General features: G+C 38.7%; 1 protein-coding gene across 5 annotated transcripts in view; it reads left to right on the top strand.

Moving 5' to 3' along the window:
* The window catches only part of nlgn1 (neuroligin 1), a 341,839-nt gene that overhangs the window by 94,494 nt on the left and 221,396 nt on the right, over positions 1–25,949 (top strand). For 2 of the 5 annotated variants that reach the window (XM_028588140.1, XM_028588141.1), the window contains one exon: positions 24,071–24,130. The exons of 2 other annotated variants lie outside the window; for them this stretch is intronic. In XM_028588140.1, the coding sequence (XP_028443941.1) occupies positions 24,071–24,130 (60 nt within the window). Of the gene's footprint in view, positions 1–8,955; positions 9,014–18,658; positions 18,676–24,070; positions 24,131–25,949 lie in introns of all 5 variants that reach the window. One more of the 5 variants, XM_028588142.1, reaches the window with a different exon arrangement.

Here is a 25,949-nt window from a genome sequence, read left to right as displayed (position 1 = left end):
TACTATCTACTCTCCCTATAATTTTTTTGAACTCTACTCATTTTCATTCTTCTAATTCAACTGCACAATTTAGTTTTTTTTTCAGACTTTTGTCTAATCCTTACTTCTTGTGAAATACTGTTTTACCTTTTTAGGCCTCTAAAATGATTCAAGAAGGAAAACCACTCGAACTAAACTCACAACATGCACCTTGTGATAAGGAGTTACAAGTCAGTACTGCATTCTTGCTGTGGTTACCTGCATGTTATATTGAATGTGTGATTTAGATCAGTGGTTTGTTTAACTGTTGACTGGAACTAATGTATAAATATCAAGGCTAGCTTACAGTTGTCAAATATATAGCTTATCAGATCACTTTCATATCACAAGTGCACTCAGTTGGCAGTTTATTAGCTACACCTGTGGAATCCCTTAAATGCTCCATTTAATGGAGCTATGATAGTCGCAGGAAGTGCAGAGTTTTTGGTAAAAACTCACACAATGTACATGCACATTTTTTAAGCTTCTTTACAGACTTGTAGAGAAATGCATCCTATTCAACCTGCCAGTCTTCTGCTGTAACACATGTATCAAAGAAGGAATGATGAGCAGTTGCTTGACTAAACAACAAACAGCAGACAATGGTAAATCAACATTCAACCCCCTAAACTGTGGCAGTGCAGATAAAAGCAGCTAAACTAGTTTTGTGTTGGTCCTTTATGCTTCTTGTCTATTTGTCATAACAAGAAAATATCTTCCTCTCTTTGACTTTATCACATTTAAAGCTATCTCTTCTCCATTTCTGTCTGCCTCATTATCCCCCCTTCCCTCCTCTCTCCTAACCCTTCCTGTTTTAAAAATACAGAGAACAAGTGAGGAAGAAAAGGATGTGAATTGTTCCTGCAGGGTGTTTCCTGCTTTGCTTTGGTAATGTCTCCTGCTCCTAAGTTTAGATTTAAGCCTTCAACAAGGGATGTGCCAATAGGCGCTTTTTTTACTTTTTTTATAAGACAAATGGAATAGAAATGGAATTCATTAATTGCAGGAAGAAAAAATAATAACAGCAATGTGCTTGCATTGAAATATGATGTCAGTGGTGGTATGAGGGCAGTACACAACTACTACTGTAATTTGCCTTTTAATGCTGGAATTAGTTTTACATCTTATATGTCCAATTACTTTAGTTGTCAGCTAAGTATGTCTTTGAATTCCCCATTAGCTTTATTTGGATCCGATTTTTCCTTGTTGTTCCCTTCAACATTATCCTGCTGCAATGGGCCGTTCACTGGGATACATTTTCATTTTTACCAGTTAAATTTAATGAAATGTAAAGGTCTTCAGGACTGAAAAACCGGCATGCTCACAGAAGTTGATAAATTGATGCAGCGCTGAAAATGAATTAGTATGTCTTTCTGTTCTGTTCTGTTGGCTGACTTGAGTTAGTTGGATTAACTTGGCCAGTCTGTGGCTTCATCCCATTTGCAGTTCCTCGTTGTTTCACTTTAAAGATTAAGGCTGCCAATATTAAATACATTTGTTATTGTTAACCAAAACCAACAATGTGTTAGTCCTTCTCACAGTATTTTCAGACTTCTCTACCCTGTCTGTGGCTCTCAGACTAAAGCTCATTGGTTCCTAATGGAAATGTAAATCTTTAAAACCGGGTCATGGATATATATTAAATTTTTTGGCTCAGTAATTTCTTAAAACAGCTGGCCACTGTAGGTAAGCAAACGCGACTCAAAAAAGGAAAACATAGTGCATTTGTTGGAGACTATCTTTTAGCTGCGGATGAATACACATTTGGTATTTGGTGAGAATATCCAGCAGGAAAGTGTATGTAGTATTGACTCAAAATATGTTGCAGTGTGTGTGATCATGGTAATGATAGGACATGTTAACTATTGCAACTAATTTGTTTTTTAATAGTTTTTGGCAAAGGCTTTGGACACATAATAGTTAGTACTGTTGTTAGTCCTTTTATGGTATTTTTTGACAATAAGAAAAATATAGAATATCATCATCAACATTTAAGTATTTCACTTCCCTGTGATAAAGTTAGCGTAACCCTGGTGTTCAGAAGAGGGTGATCTGCTCTCTCTACCCCTTTGACATCACTTGAGTCTTTTTATGCTGATGTGCAGCTCCCCTGCACCTCCACTGCTCAAAATCTATATTTATAAAACATTTATAAAAATGTCAGGCAGGTAGCCTCTCTGTTTAGCTTTTACCTTAAGAAAAATCAGTCTTATCTTACTTATAGCCATTTACTTTAGCCATGTGTGAATGTTTACTTTATTCAACATTTGCTGTATATTACCTATCAGCACCATGCTATTTGGCTGAGTGGTTGTTGGCTCACTGTGTCATGAAGGATTTGAAAACAAAACTTTTTAATATACTTTTGGCGACCATGCATGTCAAACCCTATCCACTGCCCGAACCCTCCCAGTCCAACAGTTCGACCCCAACCTGCTCTGGTCTTTCTTTTTACTGCGAGGCAAATGACTTCCAAAGTCCTCATTGAACCCACACCCCCAACCCAGTGGTGATTTAGAGAACTAGAAAGTGCCGTGCCTGGGATGGATTGATGAAATATTGATGAAAAGCTAAGTGTGTGATTTGTAGCATGGCATCAAAGGCATCTGCTTTACTGGTGCAGTGAGGGAGAGAGGAGGGAAGACAGGAAGACAGAGACAGGAAAGATACACAGATGTATGCAAACGTACGTGGATAAAACATGCAGTACAGCAGATACATGCAGATACCAAAAGGTCGACAAAGTCAATGTCACTGACAGTCTGATAACATCATATTGCAGTATGGTAGGATATCTTTTTGAAAAAAAAATTTCAAACGATATCACAGAGATACTTCTCACTTCATGATTATTGGACTATACTGTGAGAAAATATTTTTTTAGTTGTTGTCGTACCAACCTGTTCTCACTCCAAACTCGTAAAATACAGACACTTGGGCAGTGGCTGTCAGGGTAAGATACGACGCAAAAAGCACCCTTCAGCGTGTGTGTAGAACGCACCGGGCGCTTGAAGATGACGTAGTATTAAGAACGACAATGGTAGCGAGTGATGTGAAAGTTCGAAATTCTGCGTAGGGAGGTTGGTTGGGGTGGTCAGACAACACAGGACTTTCACCCAGGAGACCGGGGTTTGTGTCCCACGCTAAAGGAGACTTTTAGCGTCAATAACAACGCCAAAGGCACCTGACAAAGTGTCCGTATTTTACGCGATGGGAGTGTGAATGTGTTGGTGGTACACAATTATGTTGTCAACATATTTTCTATATCTAATTTGATTGGAATTACACTTGTGCAATTCAATGTGACAAGTAAGTTCAAGGTATTTAGAGCTAGACCAGTGCTAGCACTTACAAATAGTGTATACCCAGATGTGAATAGTTTATTTAATATCATTGAAAAGATAAAAGTTCAAATGGAGCTTTTGCATTCCAGAAAGTGTTGGTGTAGAACCAATACTCTGCAGTCTGTTGATCACTTGGACTTGTTTTATTGATGTGATAAATTTCACTCTTCATTATTTCCCTAGGCTTTCAGTTTGAGTATTATTTAAAGTCGTATTAAAAGCACCATCTACCTTGGAGGATGGATAGCCACAGTAGAATAATCTTAAACTAGATTTTTTGAGTTATTCTCACTGGCACTGCAAGATTTTTCTCCCTCCCAACATCAGCACCACTCCCCTCAATAGCTCCCACAGTTGCATTCCTGTTGACCCATCTCACAGCCAAGCTTCTTAAAACACCTCTGTGGCATAATATACTTCTCTGTAGCCAGTTCACTATATTTTTTGCATGTAAGTTGGACTGCATATGTTAAAGTGCCCCTGGCTTCCAGTGGTCAGAAGTGCTTAATCCTAAATCACACATTAGCTACATTAGGTGAATGTTTGCTAATTTAAAAGATAGGCTTTTTGATGAAGCTGGGTGATCACTAGCAACCAAAATGTTATAAGAAAAATATAAATAGAGTACAAGTAATAATAAGAAGTATATATATATATATATATATATATATATATATATATATATATATATATATATATACCTTAGGCGGACTGGCAATCTGGCAGCTCTAAACACTGATCATAGATGATGATGATGCTATAGTTGACAAAGAGGACAGTAGATAATTAATAAATAAATAAAATAAACCAACTGGCTGAGTTACAGTGCAGGATGACTGCATGGGTATAAGCTTCTGTCACTAATTTTAGAACAGCCAAACAACAGCCAAATCCAGGCAGTATCAGCACAAAGTAAAAACTCATTGCTCTTCTTTTTCTTCCACCCTTTCCTTCTTGTTCTACCCTTCCACCCCTTCACTAACTCTTCTTTTATTCGCGCCAAATGCAAATGCAGCCAGAAGGCTCTTTGAAATTGAAATGATGTGAAAATAGAATTGCAGTGGCAAATGAGCTGTGTTTGCCAGTCCCGTTGGGGCCAGCAACGAGCCCTTTGAACGCGCCTCTCCCCCAGCGAGGAGGCCCTGTTCTGGGCCGCAGTCTCTTTGGCGATCCCCTCCCTTTTCACGTCAGCTGGAGAGCCCCCAGAGGAGCAGAGATCAAGCTGAAGCTGATTTGGATGGAGTTTGTTTCACACATATGCACACACAAATGGATATATACATAGATACATTTGCACATACAAACATCCTCACACTAAATTCAAAGGAATACATAGGTTTCTACATGCACACAAACATAGGCATTTGCTTGAAATTCAGATGTTCGCAGATGCATAACGCATGTAAGCTGCAAACACACACACACACACACACACACACACACACACACACACACACACACACACACACACACACACACACACACACACACACACACACACACACACACACACACACACACACACACACACACACACACACACACACACACACACACACACATTGTACACACACACATTGTACACACATAATAATATATTTAATATGTGCAGCATCACATAATGGATTTAAAATTAAAAAAATTACTATGAGGTCAAAATGATAAATTAGCCCTTTTGTAATGATGTAAATGTTGATATAAAAGAGGGTATTCAAATATCAAGTTTTACAGGTAAAAGGTTATTCCTACATAAAAATAGCATATTGGCAAAAAAATAAAAAAAAACACACACACGCACAAGGTCCACTAAGCTTTTTTTGCTATGTCACAACTTATTCGGCACAGCTGTTTCCATCTCCTATTTTGCACATTAACTCTTTTTTGAAAAGGCAAACAACCACCTCAAGCGAGCGTAAAAACATTTTTGAGGAAGTTTTTATTTAATTTTGCCGTTATCATCAAAAATATGTTTAATTGGAAGCTGATCATATGTTTCCTTCCAGTGTGTCATCTGTTTCTTATTCCCCATGATGTAAAGACGGCACTGTTTGACACCACTTGTCTCTCATCTCTATTTTGCTCCATTTTTTTTCCTTCTTAATAGCCCTCACATTCAATTAGATTTTTTCCACAATGTTCCAGACATTTCATTGCTTTAGATCAGAGATCTTCGACGTTTTTTAAGCCAAGGACCCCTTAACTGAAAGAGAGTTGGATCAGGGACCCCCTACTTACATATATTGTAAAAAATTAAGTTGCATATTAAACTGGGCCTACAATAACGTGTATGGTGGCCTAAAGCCTTTGTACATACCTTTTTAGTGCATAAAATGCTAAGCTATTAAAATAATAATTGTTGGCATATAAATTATAAATCATGTTTTAATGTTCAACATACATGTGGCACAGTGAATCCTTAGGATGAACTGTATCTGTGGATGGCCTTAGTGACTACCTTACCTATAGGCCAGTAAGATTATCATCAGTGGGGATTTATATTTGCTAATAATATGTTGGATTCATGTTAAAACATTCGTCTTTGGCGGCGCTAAGCTCCTGACGCAGCGACAGTAGCTCTGCAAAATAGTCTCAGGAAGGAACTTGTTTTGATGGAACATTTGCATCCCGCTAAAGAGAACGCCACATACAATATTAAATAAAGTTAACTGTTCACACAATACCGTAATGGGAGCTTATTACGAGTTAATTACCCGTGAAACATAGATAAATGTCATTGTTCACACAATACAGTAATGGGAGCTATACAAATTAGCTGGATACATGGTTAAACATAATTTGCTCTTACCAGTGTATCGCTGTGTGTACTTCATCTACAGCAAATCCCCACCAATCAGTCCCAAAATGTTCCAGTTAGATATTAAATTCTGTAAACATATTCTTTGTAAATCTTTACAACCATTTCCCGAAAAAACCAAGCAGGTCTGCCTTGTTGCACGATCCAAATTTACTTCAAAACTTGCTATTTTCAGCGTAAGGCTTGCTAGCTTAAAGTTTGTTGTTGTTTCCCGAAGTGAAGGGATTTTGAGAACGACAACACACTCCGCTTCCTCAGGCAAGTATCCTGGAAATGTACTTCCGTTGATCCAGACTACCAGATTGTTAATGCTTTTTGATGAATGATGTTCTGCTGGTATAGGCACTAGATCATAAACCACTTAGATGGATTGTGTTGGTAGAAGCTTTTCAGTCATAGTAGTGGAATACTAAATGTTGGACAGGCATGTGGAAATTGTTGCATTTTATTCCAGGGCTGCTTCACATCAAAAAAATGTGTAAACATGTTTTTGACTCCAATTCTTCTGAACAAGGGAAAGTGTGTATTCTGTTAAATTTCTCATGGGAAGATTTGATTGTAGGACAGAGTGAATGAGACTGGGCGACAGAGAGAGTGGGATAGATTGGATTAGAAACAAGAAATGAGTGAGTCACATAAAATGACAGCGAGTAAGAGAGATGAGAGAAGAAAATGTTTGGGTGTGTCACCGTACAATCCTATTCATGAATATGTAAGCATGTGAATGTGTATGGTTGGGAGATGTTGCTTGCTTCGTGAGTGTGAGTATAAGTGTGTGTGTGTGTGTGTGTGTGTGTGTGTGTTTGTGTTCCCCAAGCCCACATGCTGGTGCTTGTCAAGTCAAGGAAACGTCAAGCGATTTCTGTCTTTAAAAAAGAAAAAAGAGCTTCAACTTCACAGGCAGTGGCTGCGTATGAAACGGTGGCGTGGCCTGATTTAGCCTCATTTCAGTCTCTGTTCTGCTGCTGCAGCCTCCGGCATCACTCCCTGGCCTGCTGCCCGGTATGGAAATACCCTCAGCCTTAATGGACATTTCATTTAATAATCAGTGATTGATCCCTGTTGGTAATGATGTATAAGCAGGATGATTTAAGGATGAAGAATATTCTCAGTCAATAGTTGGAAAAGGCAGAGAGCTCTGCAGGAAGACAGGCAACGGTGTTGCCAATAGCAGCACGTCTCCTTAACTCTCCAGTTGTCAATATGGCATCTCTTTGCTGGCCAATAGCAATTAGCGCCATGGAGTCACATCATCTTCACAGAGCTAATTAGACACACTTGACCTTTTCTACATGAGGCTAATTTTAGAGATGGGACTTCACTTGAAGATAAAGCTAAGGCAATTAGTTCAGGGGGTGTAAAAATGTTTGCACCTCACAGACCCCAACACATCACACTTCATGGGACGATTTTGATAGATAATTTCGTTGTGTACATTCTCTCCTTTAAATACAATCCAGTGCATTAAAACCCAAATACAGTCTCTACAATCTTGTGAATTTGTATGGTAGCATGCATAAGGAGCAGAGTTAAGCTCAACTGTACTTTTTAACTCCCAGAGCCTTCACCATCTTGTCAAAGTCACTTACCATGAGGTAGCTCTTAATTAAATCCACTCATTTTGTAGCGCTCTCATTTCTAGCTGTGAAAGAGAGACACTTATGTACATCTATATTCTGTCAGTATTACCTTGGATCATTTGAAAAACATATATAGCAAAGGGGCCAGTAGGCGATCCTTCATTAATTTTTGAAGTCTCTGTTATAAGTAAGTTATATGGTTGCACCTTTTTTTTTCCTTGATTAAAGCTACTACTGTATGTGTAATTTTTGTTTATAGCATCTTTTGTAGTGTTGGTTAAATATAAATATTTGTTATCAGTTCAAGTAGCGGCAGTAGCATAGTGAACATGGATGGTTTGGTGTCCCCTTCTCATCACTTAACTCCCGTCGACCATGCAATTTAGATTTTCTGGGTCAAAATAAATAAAAAGTCAACATTTTAGTGGTCTTTTTTGACACGTTTTTCCGCTTTTCCTGATGTTTTGTCATGTTTAATTTTTTTGTGACAATTTGGTTAAAAGAAACCCAAATTTCTGATAGAAACTTTTTGAAATTGGGTCAAATTTGACCCGAGGACATCAGGGGGGTTAATGAGGCAGTCTTCCCCAAACCTGGTTGATGTTTTTTTTTTTTTTAAATCCCTTCATTGTATGAGGTTCAGCTTGGCTTGGGTCAGTACACTGTATGGTCTGGTTGTGTAAATAATTCAACAGTATGCCTTTATCCACCATTCTGTAGCTTGTGGCTAATGAGCTCCTAATCACCACAGTCATCATTGATGTTTTGGCCTCCTAAGGTCCAAAGCAAATACAACCCCTACAGAGCTTCTTAAAACGCACGCACGCACGCTCACACGCACACATGCACGCACGCACGCACGCACACACACACGCACTACCATAAGATGTTTGAAAGTCAACCGTATTTGTGACATTTAGTGACATTTAATATTTATGAAGGCGGCAGTACTGTTTCTATTTTTGACAGAGTTACGCTGAATGGAATTTACACACGTTATCAAAATGTGACACATATTGGTGCATCTGCTTCACACTGAATGCGATGGTATACATCAGTGCGTGTAGTGGAAAATGTATGTATGTATGTTAGTTTTTATCGGTCCACCATTTCTTCTAAAAAACTATAATATATAGTATTTGACTATTTGCTTTATTAGATAACCTATTTGGGTAAACCTAATGTTGCCTCATTGAAGAAATGTCCATATTACAATAAAATCTGCAAAATGTTTCTTAGCCAATGTTGTAAAAGCAGTTAGTTCAAATAGAGCAAAATGTTTATAAAAATGACTGAATTCTTGCTAAATGTGCCACACTTTAGATTCTTTTTATGTTATCTTCTTTTGGCAACTAAACCATGTATAAATGATCTTACTGCTGAAATAGGAGATAATCTTGAGAAAGTACTTTGTGTGTATTTATGGTGTCCAAATAGTCAAATTTAATGGTTAGAAAATTAAATAGACTGTAGGTCTAAAATATGAGTATCAGTCATTGGCCCTTAAACCAAGTTACAACTTATTTATGAATTCTTGAACATGTTTTATTTGCCTTTAAATACATATCTTCTAACTTCAAATGACAGCAGGTTGGACTGCCCCCTTTGAATGTTTTACTTTATCTTTCTGTGATGTTTTTTTTACTGTAGAAACGGACAAAAAAAGGAAAGCGAGAAAGCTGTGACAGAATAAAATGAGCTGGGATTCATTCCCATGCAATTGCATGTACGTGGCTTTTACGCTAATTGGGTTTGTCACCATAAAGCCCAGGGCTTCCTTTAAAAGATCTCCTTTACGTCATGTACGCACAGCAGGGGAAAAAGCAGTTTGGAAGATGCTGATTTTGACTAAAATGTGGCTTCTGGCTGTCGTGGTAGCTCAGCAGGCCAAGAGACATGCAATGTGTGTGTTTCTGTGTACTTAATCTTATCGCCGCTGTCGCTGCAGAATGTCTATTCAAGGAAATACAACTTGAAAATAATGGTTTGAAGAAAATAAAAGCGGGCTTTTATGGCGTACAATAGACCCAGGCCTGTCTAGAGGGGATTCTAAAGTGACATGGGCTGAATGGAAAAAGATAAGGCAGCCCTCAACCCCCACAGAATGGCAAAATGCTGCAGAATTGCTCAGTTTTAAGTTTTCAGTGAAAATTAACAACATGGAGACTATTTCACATTAACAACCAACATAGAGAACTATTGGATTTCATAGGTATTGGTTGTTGTAGGGAAAACAAAATAAGAGAAATTAGATTGATTGATTGTTGTATTATCGCACAAGATGCGTTTAAACTTTAATTTTCTTTGTCTATCTCCAATGTGGTAAGAGCCACATCCTTTCCATCAAGGCTCGCTAGTGAGTGAAAGCCACCCAGATTCACTCTCGTTATGGATCGAGCTTTGTCCGTTTGGCGGCCAATACTGGTAATTTCTCCCCAGTTTCAGGGTCAAATTACTGCTGGGACATGTCAGGTCGTATAATATTTGGTTTAGAAGCCTTTATTTTTCATGGTACAAAGCCCTGCTATAACGTTATACTCCATTGCAGTAGCTCCAGCTTCAACTAGTGAAACAACAGCGAGGCTGCGGCGGAGCTCAGATTCCAGGAACACTCTGGCCAATCAGAGCAGACTGGGCTTTGTCGGGAAGGGGGCTTAAAGAGACAGGTGCTCCTACAGAGCATCTCATACAGAGGGTGAATACAGGTGCAGCAGCTATGGGCAGTAGGAGAAAAATAAAGTGTTTTTTAACATTAAAGCATGTAAACATGGTCTAATACAAACACAAAGCACAAGTAAAACCCTGCAAATGCTATATAATAGTTACCCGTTAAGGGAAATTATAAAATGATGAATCAAAATTATGATTCAAAAAGAATTTCTGGATTTACTGTATGTCTGTAAAACATGACAATGATGGCAACAAATCTGCAAAGAAACAAATTCTGACTTTTTTAACCTCATATTTAAACACTTTAAAATTATTATTTGTCAACACATGTCAGGGTACTACATATTTTTTAAGTGTGTCTCTGTGACTTTTCACTTTATGTGACAAAAATAGAGCAGAGGTGCATGTGGAAGCATCAAATTATGCTGCTAGCCAGTGTGAGGGCCTCTTCTGCTGACAGGAGAGCTGTCAGGAGCTCAGCAGCTGAAGCCAGGAAGGGAGCACTCTGCACTGCATTGGCATTTTATCACTGAACCAGGATTACAGGGCATTTAGATTTGCTTTGATAGTGTGATAATCTTTGAGATTTTCACTTCACCGCCTTGAGATTCCAGTAAAGGCACTAAAATGTCAGCCTCATGAGTACAGTAAAACATTTAGATTCAGATATCGACATACCTTTGTACTGCAAAACACACAGTATCCCATAATACAATATTATCTGTCGATAAATTGAAGCATTTTCTTATCAGCACCATTGGGAAAAAAATTAAGAAGCTGAAATATGAATGTTGTTGGAGCTTCAAGTTACATAAATTCAAGTATACATTCTACCAAAGACCATTCCTCATGTGGCGTTACACAAACATGTTTTCTGCTGAGTCTTAAGCCTCAAGTCAAAATCCATATTCCTTTCTTGTATAAGTAGGGTCACCAACTCGGGTTTAAAACATCTGCAGTTCCTGTCATACCATATTTCACAGAGCAGAGGGTGAACACAGAGCAGGGCTGACAAGTCTCACTGCATGAGGAGAGCAGGCTCCATTCAAAAACAGCTTGACTCCCTGATAAATGGACTGGCCACTGGCCTATTAGCTAACAGTGTTGGTCAAAATGAGTCAGTTAACAAAGAGAAAAACCTACTTGTCTCTTTAGATGTGAGACATGCAGTCCTGACTCATCCTGAGATATATTCGGAGAGACTGGTCAGTGACTACTAAACCGCTTTGGCTGAGGTTCAATGCCCAAACATGACGGGCAGTTAGTTGAGTCAGGTCTTGACAGTATCAGCAACATAATGGATGATGCCAGCACTGTGGTTATTACAAACCTCAACTCTTTGTTGGTTTTTCCACTTGTTCTACTAACCTTAGTCTCACTTTGCCAGACCTTCCTCCACAGCACTGCGAAGGGGGTTGTGGGCGTGCACAGCATTCCGAAACTGGAGAAAGAACGTGCTCTGGTTTATTGGCATTTCTTTAAACCAATCACAATCGTCTTAGGCGGTGCTAAGCAACGGACGGAGCCACAGTGCCACTGCAAAATAGCCTGGGGAAGGAACTTCCATCATGTACGTGTTTTGCCTCACTTGATTGGGGGCGGCTGTGACTCAAGAGTCAAAGCAGGACAGGGTGGGAAGTTCGATTAAGGCGTTTCGCCCCATATTTGAATGTGGCCATTAGGAAGAGGTTTGAACACTTTTGCCTTTAGACAGCTTGGATGACTCATCCTAATAACTGTCTTTGCTTCAAACATATTGAACTTACCCACTATCTCCATTGTAGAGATTGGGGAAATGTGGACTGGGTGAGGAATAAAAAAAAAAAATTAAAATAAAAAAGAAACCTTCATTGTGTCAGAAATCATGTGAAACACCATTCAGTGAATTGCCCAAGACACTGCTGATTGCTATGCCAGTGCCATGCAAGGAATCTCGCTGTCATTGGTGCCTGAGTATGTGTGAATTGGTTAGTGAAATTGAGAGACAAAACACTGGAAACATCTGCTTTAAATCAAGTGGAGGTAGAAATACTTGAATGCCAGTTAAGACATTACAGTACATGATGTACTCTCTGTTTGATCTGCTGCTTTGATGTTCGGCTAAAGCATGTAACTGGCCTAATTCTCCCACACTCGCATCTTACTGGGAAGGACATTTGACTAATAACCTACTATATAAGACATTCTCCAAGATTTCTGCTGCTAGTATCTTCTTTGATAAGTCAGAACTTTGATTGCAGGGCAAATGTTTAACCCATACTATTTACCCAAAATGCTTGCACGCATGCTTTTTTAATAATTGGCTCTGAAAAATAAGAAAAAGAAAGCAAAGTGCTCATGACATTTATTTTTATTAATATATTTTCAAGCTCTCTCCTTTCTTGCTTATTTGCACACTAGTCACACATCTTAGCTCATGTACTCCCCTCCCAGGTCTTTCACTGTCTTGAATTGACTCCCTGACATTGACGGTGTGGGTGTCAGCAAGCAGTATAAGGAGAGAGAACAGTGAGGGAATGTAAGAATAAAAGTATTGGTACAGGGGAAGGGGAGATGGAGTATAGAAATAGCGCGAGTAGATGAAATATGTGGCAGGAGGAAAAGAGAGAAAAGTACAAGTATGTAGCATTGGTACTTGGTGAGAGGGACATTAGAGTGGGCGTGGAATCCTTTAGGTCTTAAATGAATCATGTCTCATCTGTTTTACAGGTCACACAGGCTTGGCCTGTCATTGCTTGCGTTTGCACAAGGATAATCTAAGATACTTAAGAAAAAGTGTGAGTAATCAACTTCTTTTGAAGTTTATGTATTCATTTTAGTATGCATTTACCGTATCAGGTGTTCTCGTTGAATAGAGCCTTTTTGGGTTGCTTGTAGCTTTAATGTTGTTTACCTTTTTGTGTGCCACCACCAAAATAAATAGTTAATTAGTGAAAAGCACCATAAAAATGGGTCTAGAAATACCAACCTGTCCCCTAGAAATTACACACATACACTGCTAATTTGTATGCCAAATACGTTTTGACTGAAATGTAATTGCTGCCTGGATTTTTCGATTGAATGAAGTGCTACCTTTTTCTACTGCATGCCTATCACAAGCGCAGGACTTTGACATTGGTGCATAAAGGCTATAGTAAGCAACAACAAAAAAAAGTCTGACAAACGTTAAAGTCAGAGAGTGTGTGAGAATGACAGAAGGGCAGTTTTGCAGTTGCTGGTTGTTTAGTGATACATACATATGTTCCGTGTTTGTGTTTATTACTTTATCACCTTTTTCCATATGGATTGTCTTGTTTGAGACAAGGTCTCAGTGCAGGTTTCACCCACATGTTACTGCACAAGCATACACAGAGATCAGCAACGATTTAATCTAGCAGTCTGCTGGAGGATGTTAAATTTTTTCCTGATAAAATCTTATGGATATAAAATCAGATGCTCTTACTCTCATTTATAAAACAGCTTTTTTTTCACATTTAGTTCCGTTCTGGTGATGGGGTGGTGAACCAAATAATTCTCAATCCTATCTGTGTCTCTTATGACTAATCTTACTTCTCGTGCTACAGGCAAAGAGCCTGATGATGATCTGGAATATTAATGCATCACCCCCTAACACACACTCCCCTTTAGGATTGCATAATCTTATGATCTATGTTAGGACACATTTCCGTTAACATGACATATTTTAGTCATTTCCAAGACACCTCATACACATTTTGTTCCACAATTATTCAGTTCTCTCATGCACAACTGTTTAGATGGTTTCACAGAAGCCTCTCTTATTGCACTTATATGTAAGGTATCAATTTAAAAAGGCCTAAAATTGACAAACAGATCTGAACATGAAATGCAGCTGGAATCACTCTTTATTTTAATTTTTTTCACTTTCGCTGTTAAAGGAAAGTAATAAATGACGGCATTATAATGGTTTAGGGGTACATTTGTTGGCCTGAGATCATTTGGTCAAGGTAAGGGAAAGATTCTGGCCGTGGTTAAAATAAATCAATGCTGACTGTAGGAGATGGTAGGGATGCAAATGTCCTAAATCAAAGTAACACACTTTGTATGTTCAACCATCCACCACACCTCCTCCCTGACGTGTAATTGTAACTTTTCAAAGCAGACTATTCAACAAGCACTTAAAGAGTAACTACCGTTTTTTTCAACCTGGACCCTATTTTTCAGCGGCGAAACAAGCTACAATGTAAGTTAATAGGGCAATTGTGCAGCTTGTATTTACGTTCACAGAGGTGCTCGTTTTGCCATTGACAGGCTCAGATTAATATTCTAAGTTTCTGACAACAGTATGGAAAGGATTTCTAAAGAGGTCAACCTTTCTGTTAAATAGTAAGACCCTTTTTTAAACATAAAAACATCCGTGAAATTGCGTTTGCTAAAGCCACCAGACTATGTAAATAAACAGTAATTTTAGCATCTTAAAATACACTTCATTCAAAGTCGACAGAAACAAAATAAAACTATGAAAAGCAGTTTGGGGTCGTCTTTCCATTTTTCCAACCATCACAACTCTAGTTTTGGTTGAAATAAACATATAGTTTACCGATTTACATGTGAAAATATGTTGGCTCTATACACGCTAATGGATTGTTAGTCTGGTGGATTTAGCGTTAGCAACCTCAGAGCTGTTTCTGGTTGAACAGAAAAGTCTTAAAGAGGTTTTAAAAAGGTTTTTATCTGTAGCGATCCCTTCCATAATGTTGTCAGACACTTAGACTACTAATCAGTGACAAAAAAAATACCTTTAGTGGACCAAATTGACGATGTACATTTGCCCCATAGGGTTATATTGCAGACCGGTCTGTGGCTGCCGGTTACAGTGTCCATGAATGCCTTCAAGGAGATACATTTGTGCCTTATAAGTAGCCATTTATTCCCACAAACCTGTTCATTTCACAATGTTCCACTACTTCCGACTTTGCTACTGAGAGATAGATCATGCATATTATTGATAAGTCATTTTAATCAAACACCAGTAGAGTACTGTCACACTGTTTCACAAAACCTTTGAACAAATTGGCATGCTTTTTTCTGGAGTTCTTGAAATATTACCCTGGAGTAGAAATATAATGGGGCTAGTGTCTGCCAGGACAATACAATACTTTTTTTTTAAGATTATTTTTTGGGCTTTTATTGCTTTAATTTATAGGACAGATTGACATGCAGCAAAGGGCCGCAGGTCAGAACTGAACCTGCGGCCGCTGCGACAAGGACTGAGCCTCTGTATATGGGGTGCACACTCAACCAGGTGAGCTACCCAGGCGCCCCAAGAAACTATGGTAATTTTATTCTACTGAGGAAAGCTTATTCAATTCAAGTCTAAACTGACTAAATAAAATAGAACAGGAAGTTAGTAGAACAATATAAATCGATAAATCTATTCAGAGCACATAATATATTCATTTGTTTACACCCCTATTACATCTATGCAGCACAGTTTGAGAAAGTGATCAGATGAACAGTGAAGGAAAGACATGGTTCACCCTCCACTAAGTTTCCATAGATACAGTACACGATGTGAGGAAATCAGTGCTTATGTGTCTTTCTTAGAATCTTATCTAACCAATGTACTGAGTTTTAAAAATGAGCACCAACGTCACACAGTCCCTGTGCTTACTCACTGCTCACAGTCTCTGTTAATTCCTCTCATCAGAGGGTTTGCTGAGTGCATTCTACTCCCAGTTTTACCTTGGGAAATGGATTCTGTATTTATAGTTTACAGCCTGTGGGGATTTTATCCAAGGTCAGTAGTAGATTACCTATTTGGCTCATTGAGCTGTGCGCTCTGTTAGATCCCCTTTTTTTAATGTGCATTGGTGATTGATTAAGCTCCTGTGTTTCTATGCTGGTGCGGACCTTGACTAATGCATACAGAGAGCAATATGTATGTATGGTTAGCTCTTGTGCTGAATGTGCGATCGATGCATAGACTCCCCTCGCAATAATTACCTCATCCAGGAGAGAAGGAATGCCTGAGGGTTGAGAGTGTGTGTGTATGTTATTCTTCCTTCCCGGCTGGCTTTGTGAGTCATGGATTGTTGCACAGTGTCAAAGAGCATGAAACTCCTCTACATCAGTTTCCAATCAATGCTGATGGTGGAGAGAGGGCTCTATGAGGGTAGAAGAGAAAGATGGACTGAGAGAAAACAAGCAACTGCAAAAGACAAATAAAGACCGGGAGTATAGTAGTAATATGTTTTAAATGTGCTTATTTTATTTCCAAACTAAGTTATTGAAAATCTGGCTACACTCCTGACACGTCTGACTAACTGATAGAAATATGGCCAAAAATACAAAAACAAGCATTGCCCATTAGTGACCTACTTAATTAGTTCTACCTCTACAGATTAATACAACCCAATGCAAACATTCTGCCAGACAATCTGCTTTTATGTTGCCTATAATATTTCGTTTTTTGTTGAAACTGTTATTAAATTATTTGTTTTAGCATTAAAGGTCCCATGACATGGTGCTCTTTGGATGCTTTTATATAGATCTTAGTGGTCCCCTAATACTGTATCTGAAGTCTCTTTCCCGAAATTCAGCTTTGGTGCAGAACTACAGCCACTGGAGCCAGTCCCACAATGAGCTTTCCTTAGGATGTGCCATTTCTTTGTCTGAAGCTATTGAGGAGGAGAGTGGGAGGGGCAAGGTGAAGGGTGGGGGTGTGGTCTTGACCAACTGCCACTTTTCTCGTTTGAAAGCCATGATGTCTCTCTCTCATGGGTTGGCCTAATTCTCTGGGCGGGCAAAGCAGAGAAAGGGGAGGTAACCTTGCTTGTTATGACCTTATAACAAGCAGATTCCAAAACGGCTCATCTGAGCTTTCATTTTCTCAAAGGCAGAGCAGGATACCCAGGGCTCGGTTTACACCTATCGCCATTTCTAGCCACTGGCTGGGGGAACTCATATTAATGTTAAAAAACCTCATAAAGTGAAATTTTCATGCCATGGGACCTTTAAGTTAGTGGGTCTTGTATTGGACTGCATTAAAAGGAGAGGCGTTTCTCCCCCCCTCATTTGTTTTTAAATGGAAAGGACAAACAAATTAGAAACACTTCCCAATATAATATGTACAATGTTATGGCAGATCTGTTAAATTGAATTGCATCAGACTACTCAGGTGTGCCTAATATGATGGCCGCTGAGTGTATCTTAGTGTGACGCCCCCATCTCTCTTTTGGCTGCTGGGATGTCTGTCTGTTTTTATTCCTTCTTCTTTCCACCGATGCTAGTAACTATTCAGGTTTGAGCTTTTTTGCTGTAGAAAAAAAATAGAGGTTTCTTATCGTTTGATGTCATTAAGCACTTAATTCTGACCTCACTCACAATGTACAAAGCAGTGTAGAGGCAAGTTTGTCATGGTCATGTTTACGGTACTTTTAGTAATTTGAGCATACAAGCACTCTTTTTTTATAGATGTTTGACAAAATAACATATATCTTCAGCTATTAACATATTAATCTACTCACGGTATCAACTGGGAAGGGGTCAAATACATCAGTGGAGGGCCAGAGAATGAGGATTTTCACATCTGATGCCTGGGACCATCTTTGAACAGACACAGGGGTTACCATCTCCCCTCCCTGTATGACCACCTGTTATCACTTGACCAAAGTTCCATTTGTTCCATGGAACATTGAGATGGAGATCAAGGTGATGGAAAAAGATAGAATATAAATATGATACAAAGGAGAAAAGGGACATGCATCCATAGCAGAAGTTTGCGAACGAGCAGAATGTTAGAATGAAAAGCAGAGAAGATAAAAATAAAGATATTGAGACACAGTCAGATGGAAAGAGATGAAAGTTTCAAGTTCCTAATCACTGATCAGAGATGGTGCCAGCTGAGACCTCACCATTGTCACACACACACACACACACACACACACACACGCACGCACACGCATGCACGCATGCACGCATGCAGGCACACATGCACACACACACACACACACACACACACAAAACATACAAACACACACACACACACACACACACAAATGCTCACAGTGACAGGTAGGTGAGTACAGGTCAGTATTTGGGGCCTCCTTGTCACTGGGCAGTTTTGAATTGACACCTGATTGCTGTATGAGGTCTCTCTCTATGTGTGTGTATACATGAGTAAGTGTGTATCTGTCAGTGTGTGTGTGTTTGTGTGTGATAGGAGCTGTCATGCAGCTGTCTTGTCTGCTCTGATCCCCACTAACCCTCAGTCAAACAACATGCCACTGTAATAGCAGCACATGTACAGTGAGCAGCCACATCAGTCACATTTTCTTTGATTCTTTTATTCTCACAGGTTTTTAAGTTGCCCATAACTCACCCCTACCTCAAAACACTTCCTTTCTGTTCTGTTTCTTTACAGGGGTAGTGGTTTACAAATTGTTTTCAATAGACAGTACACTGTGTTAAATAAAGTTTGGATCAACGTAGAGGTGACCACAAATAGTCAAAATTTTGATGGAAAGAGCCTGATTTGACAGCCAGTGTCATAGTCAAATCTTCGCCGCAGCATACAGTCCAGTTCAGACCAAAGATTCTGGACCATACAAGTATAAACTTGCAGCTACTTGCAATGCGCCAGTCTGCAACATTCTGAAACCTTCCAGTTTACACAAATGCGACGAGATGAGACGGTGTATCATCTTCATAGCACAACAAATCTTTGTGCTTCTCTCCTATTTTCCGACTTTCAGGCTTGTTTTGTAGCTGAACTGCTAAATATGAATGTGGATAAAGTTAGTCATAGTAAGATACTTGCTACAGCTGCATTTCTAGTGATAAAATGGCGAAAACGTTTTATTTCTCTGATTCCATCCTTTGTTTTAATGATGCTCACTCTCTTCAGTCACGTTCTAGGTCACTCCACCATATACTGTGCTTGCAGGCGCTCGTTGAGCCTCCGGGCCAGTTAAGACTTCGGAAACCTTTCCCTGCAACGTTCTAAATCGGTTTCGTCTTGTTGCGAATCTTTGAGGGGCCATCCACACGGAGACGCTTTTTGATGCAAACTCACATGTTTTGCATCGTTTGGGCCGGTCGTCCAAACAAATTCTGAAAACGGACTTTTTTGAAACCTGGGCTCAGGGTGAAAAAATTCGAAAACGTCTCTCTTTTGGCTTCGTTTGGATGACGAAACCATGTCCATATCGATGATGTCATCGCCACGCCCCTCGACCCATGCACCGCACTAGCGCTAGTGCACAGCCACACACGACTGCGGTGAAACTAAGCAAGCACATCCCATCTCCATGGTCAAACCAGCTCACTTCATCTAAATACTTTCTCTGCTCCCTGACACTTCCCTCTCTCTCTTCTACAAAAGATATATTGCTAACATTATGTAGCTAATGTTAAACATCGCTAAAGTAGCTGATGCTCCATTAGGGACGTAACGTTAACGTTAGCTGCTATGGTTAGCTGTTTATAAAGTGGAAGTAGACAATTTATCAACTAGCTACCTAATCTGTCTGCTTATCAACTCCTTGAACGGATTATAGTAACCTTTACCATGGCTTATTGTAGAAAGGCAACCGCAAGAAAAACGTGTAGATTATTAAAATGAGACTGGATCAATGATGTTTGTTTGACTGCCGATGTTAGCTACCAGAGCTAACTTTAGCACGCTAATCCATGGAATCCAGGGAAGACGGGTAAAAAAAAGATTGTTTTGGTATGTGTGGACGTGGCCTGAATCTTTTAATAAATCTTTTTAAAGTGGGTAAATAAATCCGACTGCCCCATGATTGAAGTTTTACCGACGGTTACCCCCACCCCACCCCCCATTTGATGATCAGTCGACAATAGGCAAGACTTGACAATTCTGATTTGACTATGACAATTCTTAGTCAGGAATCTAAAATTCCTAGATCAAAGTTTGTTACTAGTTTTAGAACTTTTGAAATTCCTAGTTCAGCCAGTTTTCTTCATAGCTAGAGAACCAACAAGTCATTTGTTCCCTACCCTCTAATACAACCCACAGGAGCGTATAATAAAATACCACCCCTACCGATACCTTAGATCTAAACCAGAGAACGTCCGTCACAGTTTTGAACGTAAAGGCCGCGATTTTAAACACGTCTTTAACTTTGTGAAATGGTTGCATTTTGGTTTATGTTTAGGAATAAAACTATTTGGTTATGTTTAGGCACCAAACCTACTACTACTACTAAGTTTAGAAAAAGTTCATGGTTTGGGTTAAAATTCAATTTTATATCATGCTGAACGTGACGTTTGTGAAGTAAAAAAAAAAAAAGTACTCGCCTTTTACTTTTAAAACTGGACTCAAACTCCACTCTCCTGGGTGAAAGTCATATGTTTGTTTGATCCATCCACCACCATAAATTGCCTCTTTACATGGAAATTTGGCACTTATATTTTGTTACATTTTAGGCTTAGGGTTTTGTCACCATGACTGCTCGAAGGTGGCTTTGGCTCTATGCTTTACTCTCCATACTGTTAGCAAGGAAAGCCATGCAACCTGACATCCCTCAGACTCCCACACCCACTCTCCTATGCCGTATAATAGGAGGCAGAACAGGTGGTGAGGTTGTGTAAGGTGTACTTTTTGTATGTGTAGACAGACACTGAGTTAAAAGTCAAGATAAGGTAGGTAGAAATACTCGTTCTACTGTATCAGTCTATTAAACAATTACATTTGAGTTGTTTCTAATAAAGACAATACTTTACTGTAGATTAAGTGCTGTAGAATAAGATCATATTGTCAAAAACAACCCTCTCTTAGTTTTTGTTAAAACAGAATAAATTGCATTTACTGTAGTAGTACAGAGAAAATATGTCACAACATGAACAATAATTGTTATACCAGGACTCTAAGCCTTGTTTTGTCATGGTTGAAGACATATGCTGCCATAATTGACCAATTAGGTTAACCAAGAAGGTCAGCATTTTCCATTTCCATTTGTCAAGAGCTTGTATTTCATTTAAATTCCATTTAAACAGGAGTTATCTCAGGAGTAGGTCTAGACCACACTATAATTTACCCAACAATTTCCCACGAACAAGCATTTGGTGCGACAGTGACAAGGAAAAACTTCCTTTTACAGGCAGAAACCTCAGACAGACCCTGGCTCTTGGTGGGGGGCCATCTGTCGCTGCCGGTTGGGACACAGAGAAACTGATACAGATATACAGAAATATGATAATAATCATAGCTGTTGGTATGATGTGTTGATGTGATGTTTATACTGCAGATTGTATAAAAGTTGTAGCAAATGTTAAATAGTAAACTGAAATGATCTATTTAATGTAATGCTGCATCATTTCATACACATTTACTCCCAAACGTTTTTGTTAGAAATTAAAAGGGGGAAGACAAGGACTTTAAGAGATTGATGGTAATATGATAACAATAACCACATTATATAATGCGTGGTGTATGTTTAAGTATTAGCACAGAACCTTCTATCACTGAGTATACTTCATAAACAGGTAACATATTCCCAGACAGTGGGTGCTCTTGTTTCTTAGACGTTTCACATTTTGAAAGAAGCGATTCTTGAGTCTTGGTGCTTATTCAGCACATAGAAAGCACAAGTCAGCTCTTGCTTATCAAATTGCTTGTCAAATTCACAAAAGAGAGCTGAGAGACTGCTGTAGGACAGAATGATATGCAGGGAGCCGACTTCCTCTTTAAAGTCACAGGAGGGAAATGGTTGCCTTTAAAATAAACCACCACTATGTTGAATGATGGAGGAATTATGACTCATCAATATGAGCGTCTGACTAAAAGTATCTTGAACCTTTCAAGTGATTCATCTCCCATTCTCTATTCCATAAACACATATGTTCAAACTAGCAGTCATCGAAATCTTTTATTGAATTATTCTCCTTTTAGACAGAGCCATTTATTTTTAACACTATCCTTATTCACAGAAAGTGCCTTGTGACCTTTATCATGTTGAAATTGACTGCTTTTCACTTTTATTAAGTCAAATGGAATTGAAGTAGATTTGCATAAAATTGCTGGCTATGTGGTGCTGTGGCTAATGAAGGTAGTTGGAAAGGATAGGAGTGGTCATTTCCTCATCAGTAGATGGCTGTTTGAAGCCCTGTGGCATCATATGTTGTGGATGTCATTGCTTTATGTGTGTGTGCGTGCGTGCGTGCGTGCGTGCGTGCGTGCGTGCGTGTGTGTGTGTGTGTGTGTGTGTGTGTGTGTGTGTGTGTGTGTGTGTGTGTGTGTGTATGTGAAGGCTTAAGCACTGCCAGTATGTTATTCTCTTTTTCCTGTGTGTTATGCTCCCTGCTAGCATACATGCTTTACTTCAAGGCTGCATGCTTTCAGATCTGTTATATCGTTTCTGTGTGTATCTCTATGTGTGTTCTTTGTAGGTGTGTTTATATGTGTCATTGTTACTTACTTGTTTTTATATAGCATGTGTTTTATGTCTCTGTATGTACAGGAAACTCTTATTAAAATGACAATTTGTTGGTTTTAATAAAGAAGCTACTGACCGCTTCCCCTGTCAAAATATTCCACCATTTTTGCCAGAGCAAGAAAACACAGTGCATGAGGAAATAGTTTGATATATTGGGAAGTATGCTGATTTGCTTTCTTGCAGAGTTAGTTGGGAAGACTGAAGCCACACACATCAATCGGCTTAGCTTAGCATAAAAGCTGGTGCCATGGGGGAAACAGCTAGCTTGGCTTTCCTAAGGTTACAAAATCCACTTACCATCACCTGCCAAGCTCACTAATTCAAATGTTATATCTTGGATGCAGTGACTTCTTTGAGTCCTGTTGGCTAGCTGGTTTCCCCTATTTTTTGTCTTTATGTCAAGCTATGCTGACCAGCTGTAGCCTTATATTTACTTTGCACACACAACTTTAACACAAATTAGAGTGGTTGGTTTAACTCTGCAAGAAAGTGAATAAGAAGTATTTTTTCTAAATGTAAAACTATTTCTTTAAGCAAAAATAACTACCCTGAAACTATTTTTATTATATAACTCTTTGGAAATTAAAATAGGGAGAACAATTGAAATCAATTTGCCTGTTCTCTTCTGTCATCAAACTTTTCTGATGACTTCCCTGCAGTCAAATCTACAGAATGCATGACATTGGATCTACATGTTTGTGTGTGTTTAAGCCCACACACAGTTAACACACTGAAAATACAACAGGGGCAGTTTGTCACATGCTTCTGTTGAGTGCTCTGCTCTTAAAAACACTGCTTCTTTTACAGCCTCAGCTTTTTTTCTCTGCTACAGTGATCATTTCCGAATGTTAACATAATGTCTCTGAAATGTATTATTGATGCTACTGTATGCACTGTTTCAAAGACGTTTATGTCTTTTGATCCTAAGAGGTTTATCCTCAGTTAAGTTTCCATTTTCAACAGAGAACTAATATTTTTTCAGCCTCTTTTTTTAAAGTCCCTCTTTTCTTGCTCATAACAGTAAAGTCCTACTGTAAACATGTGAAGTGGACTTTGTGGTAATGGTTGCCCAGTCCCCTTGTCAGTGTGAAGATTTTTCCAAAAAAGGGGCTATAGAAACTTTAATTATTGACTACTTTCTTATCTTTTGAGAGCATCTTTTGAAGGCTGTGTGTGTTCTTGATCACCCTGTTTTCCTCCATCTTCTCCTTCTTGGTCCTATAGGTCCCCTTACAAAGAAACACACTGATGATTTAGGTGATAGTGACCGCACGGACGACGAAGGTATTTTTTCCCCCCCTCCGATGCCAAACTGATTTGCATGACAAGGGAAATCAGACTTACCCTTTCTCCTCCAATTTTTATCTTCTTTCATTTTCTTACATTTCTTGTCCTTTTTTTGAAAGTGATGGACATTTTCTTTTTGCTCTTTACTCGTAAACTCTTTTTGGGCTGGATGTGTTTTGTCCTTTTCAGCTTGATGTCTAAAGTTTACATGTTTACCACCATTCTTTGATAATAACATTGTAACATAGATTCTCTGCTTGGATTTGCTGTTTCCTTTACTTTCCTTTTCTATGTTGCATCCCACCAGCAGATCAAGTAACTATTAACCCTTCAGCCAGATCTTAACACATTTTTGCATGTTTTTCTTTTAATACGTGTCGTATAAAATCAGATCATGTTAAAAAAAAAAAAATCAACGACTGGCTAACTGGCTTGCACCTATACTAAGACTTAGACCTGTTCAAATTGTGGGCGTCAAACCAACAACCTTAGTATGTGAGGAGTCTAAAACAACATGAAAATACTGGAGAAAAAAAAAATCATTGTAAGCATCCCTTTCAGTCGTGGATGGTGCAGAGTCATGTGGGGGCGTCATCCCTCCTGGCATGGTTTCCTCTCCTACAGGGCGAAGTCTGAGCTAATTTACTACACACCAGTATTTGAAGCTAACTGTCTGGTCAAACACCCGCAGTGGCTGTTAGATTCAGAACCTAAGTCCCAACCTGCCAAATTACTTGTTTTGTAGCTACATAAAATGTGGATTGGCTAGCAGACATGACAGACTTGGCAGTAATAAAATGATCCAGCATTTGGGTGGAACTGATTTCAAGTGACATTACTGTCATTATGGTTTCAAGTGATCATCTGGGCTCTCCATTTTAATGCTTTTTGGAGAACACACAATCAAAACAGCACATAAATACTCAGTACTCAATTTCTATTGCATGGTAATTCTAGCGGCCTGCTCATGTGGCTATTGTCAATCCCATGATTTTCAAACTTTGAGGACTGCTTACACAGCAGATTGTAATTTAAATTTTGCAAGCATCTCTGAGAGACAGAGCAGTAGAAATGATCTCATTTGTTGAGTTAAATCTCCACAGAACCAGAGTTCCTGTGGGTAACAGACTGAAGTCAAGAGGAAACAGAGGAGAACTAATATTACCAAGTCTGATCATGCTAGTAACATGTAGCATAGATGACATAAACCAATGTATTTATACCCCTTCCGTTCCAAACACATAATTCTCAAAGAAGTAAAAATGGAAATACAAATAATAGAAGTAAAAATGCCATCAAAATTGCACTTAAGAAGCAAAGGTAGACATATCCTATTATCAATAAAATGAACTGGGAATGTTGTGGCCTTCATTACTATACAGAGTTTACTCTGTATGTCAACTAACAGCTGAAGCTCACAAGATGTGGTTGAAGGCTCTGGAACTGTGAACGTGTGCTAAGTTATTATTTATTTTTCCTGTGAAATTATATAAATTACTCATTTATGTATTACTGACAAAATAACATGCATTTTAACAGTGCAGCTGATCAGAGTATAATATATTTAAACTGCTTTGTATATTGTTGTAATATATAACAATATATTATATTGTATAAGGTGATTATATATTGTGTATGCAAAATCTGAATAACTAGTAACACTGGCGGTCAAATAAATGTTGGGAAGTTGAAAGTACAATATTTTCTTTTGTAAGGTACTGTATTAAAACTATAAAGTAGCTTAAAATGTAAGTACAACTGCCTCAAAATTGTATGTAGCTAAGTAAATACTTGAATAAATGCTGTTAGTTACCTT

The sequence above is a fragment of the Perca flavescens genome, chromosome 9 (assembly GCF_004354835.1).
Source record: "Perca flavescens isolate YP-PL-M2 chromosome 9, PFLA_1.0, whole genome shotgun sequence".
In the NCBI taxonomy this organism is placed as follows: Eukaryota; Metazoa; Chordata; class Actinopteri; order Perciformes; family Percidae; genus Perca; species Perca flavescens.
Note: the sequence above shows the minus strand (reverse complement) of the source record. Positions and strands in the feature narration are given on the sequence as shown.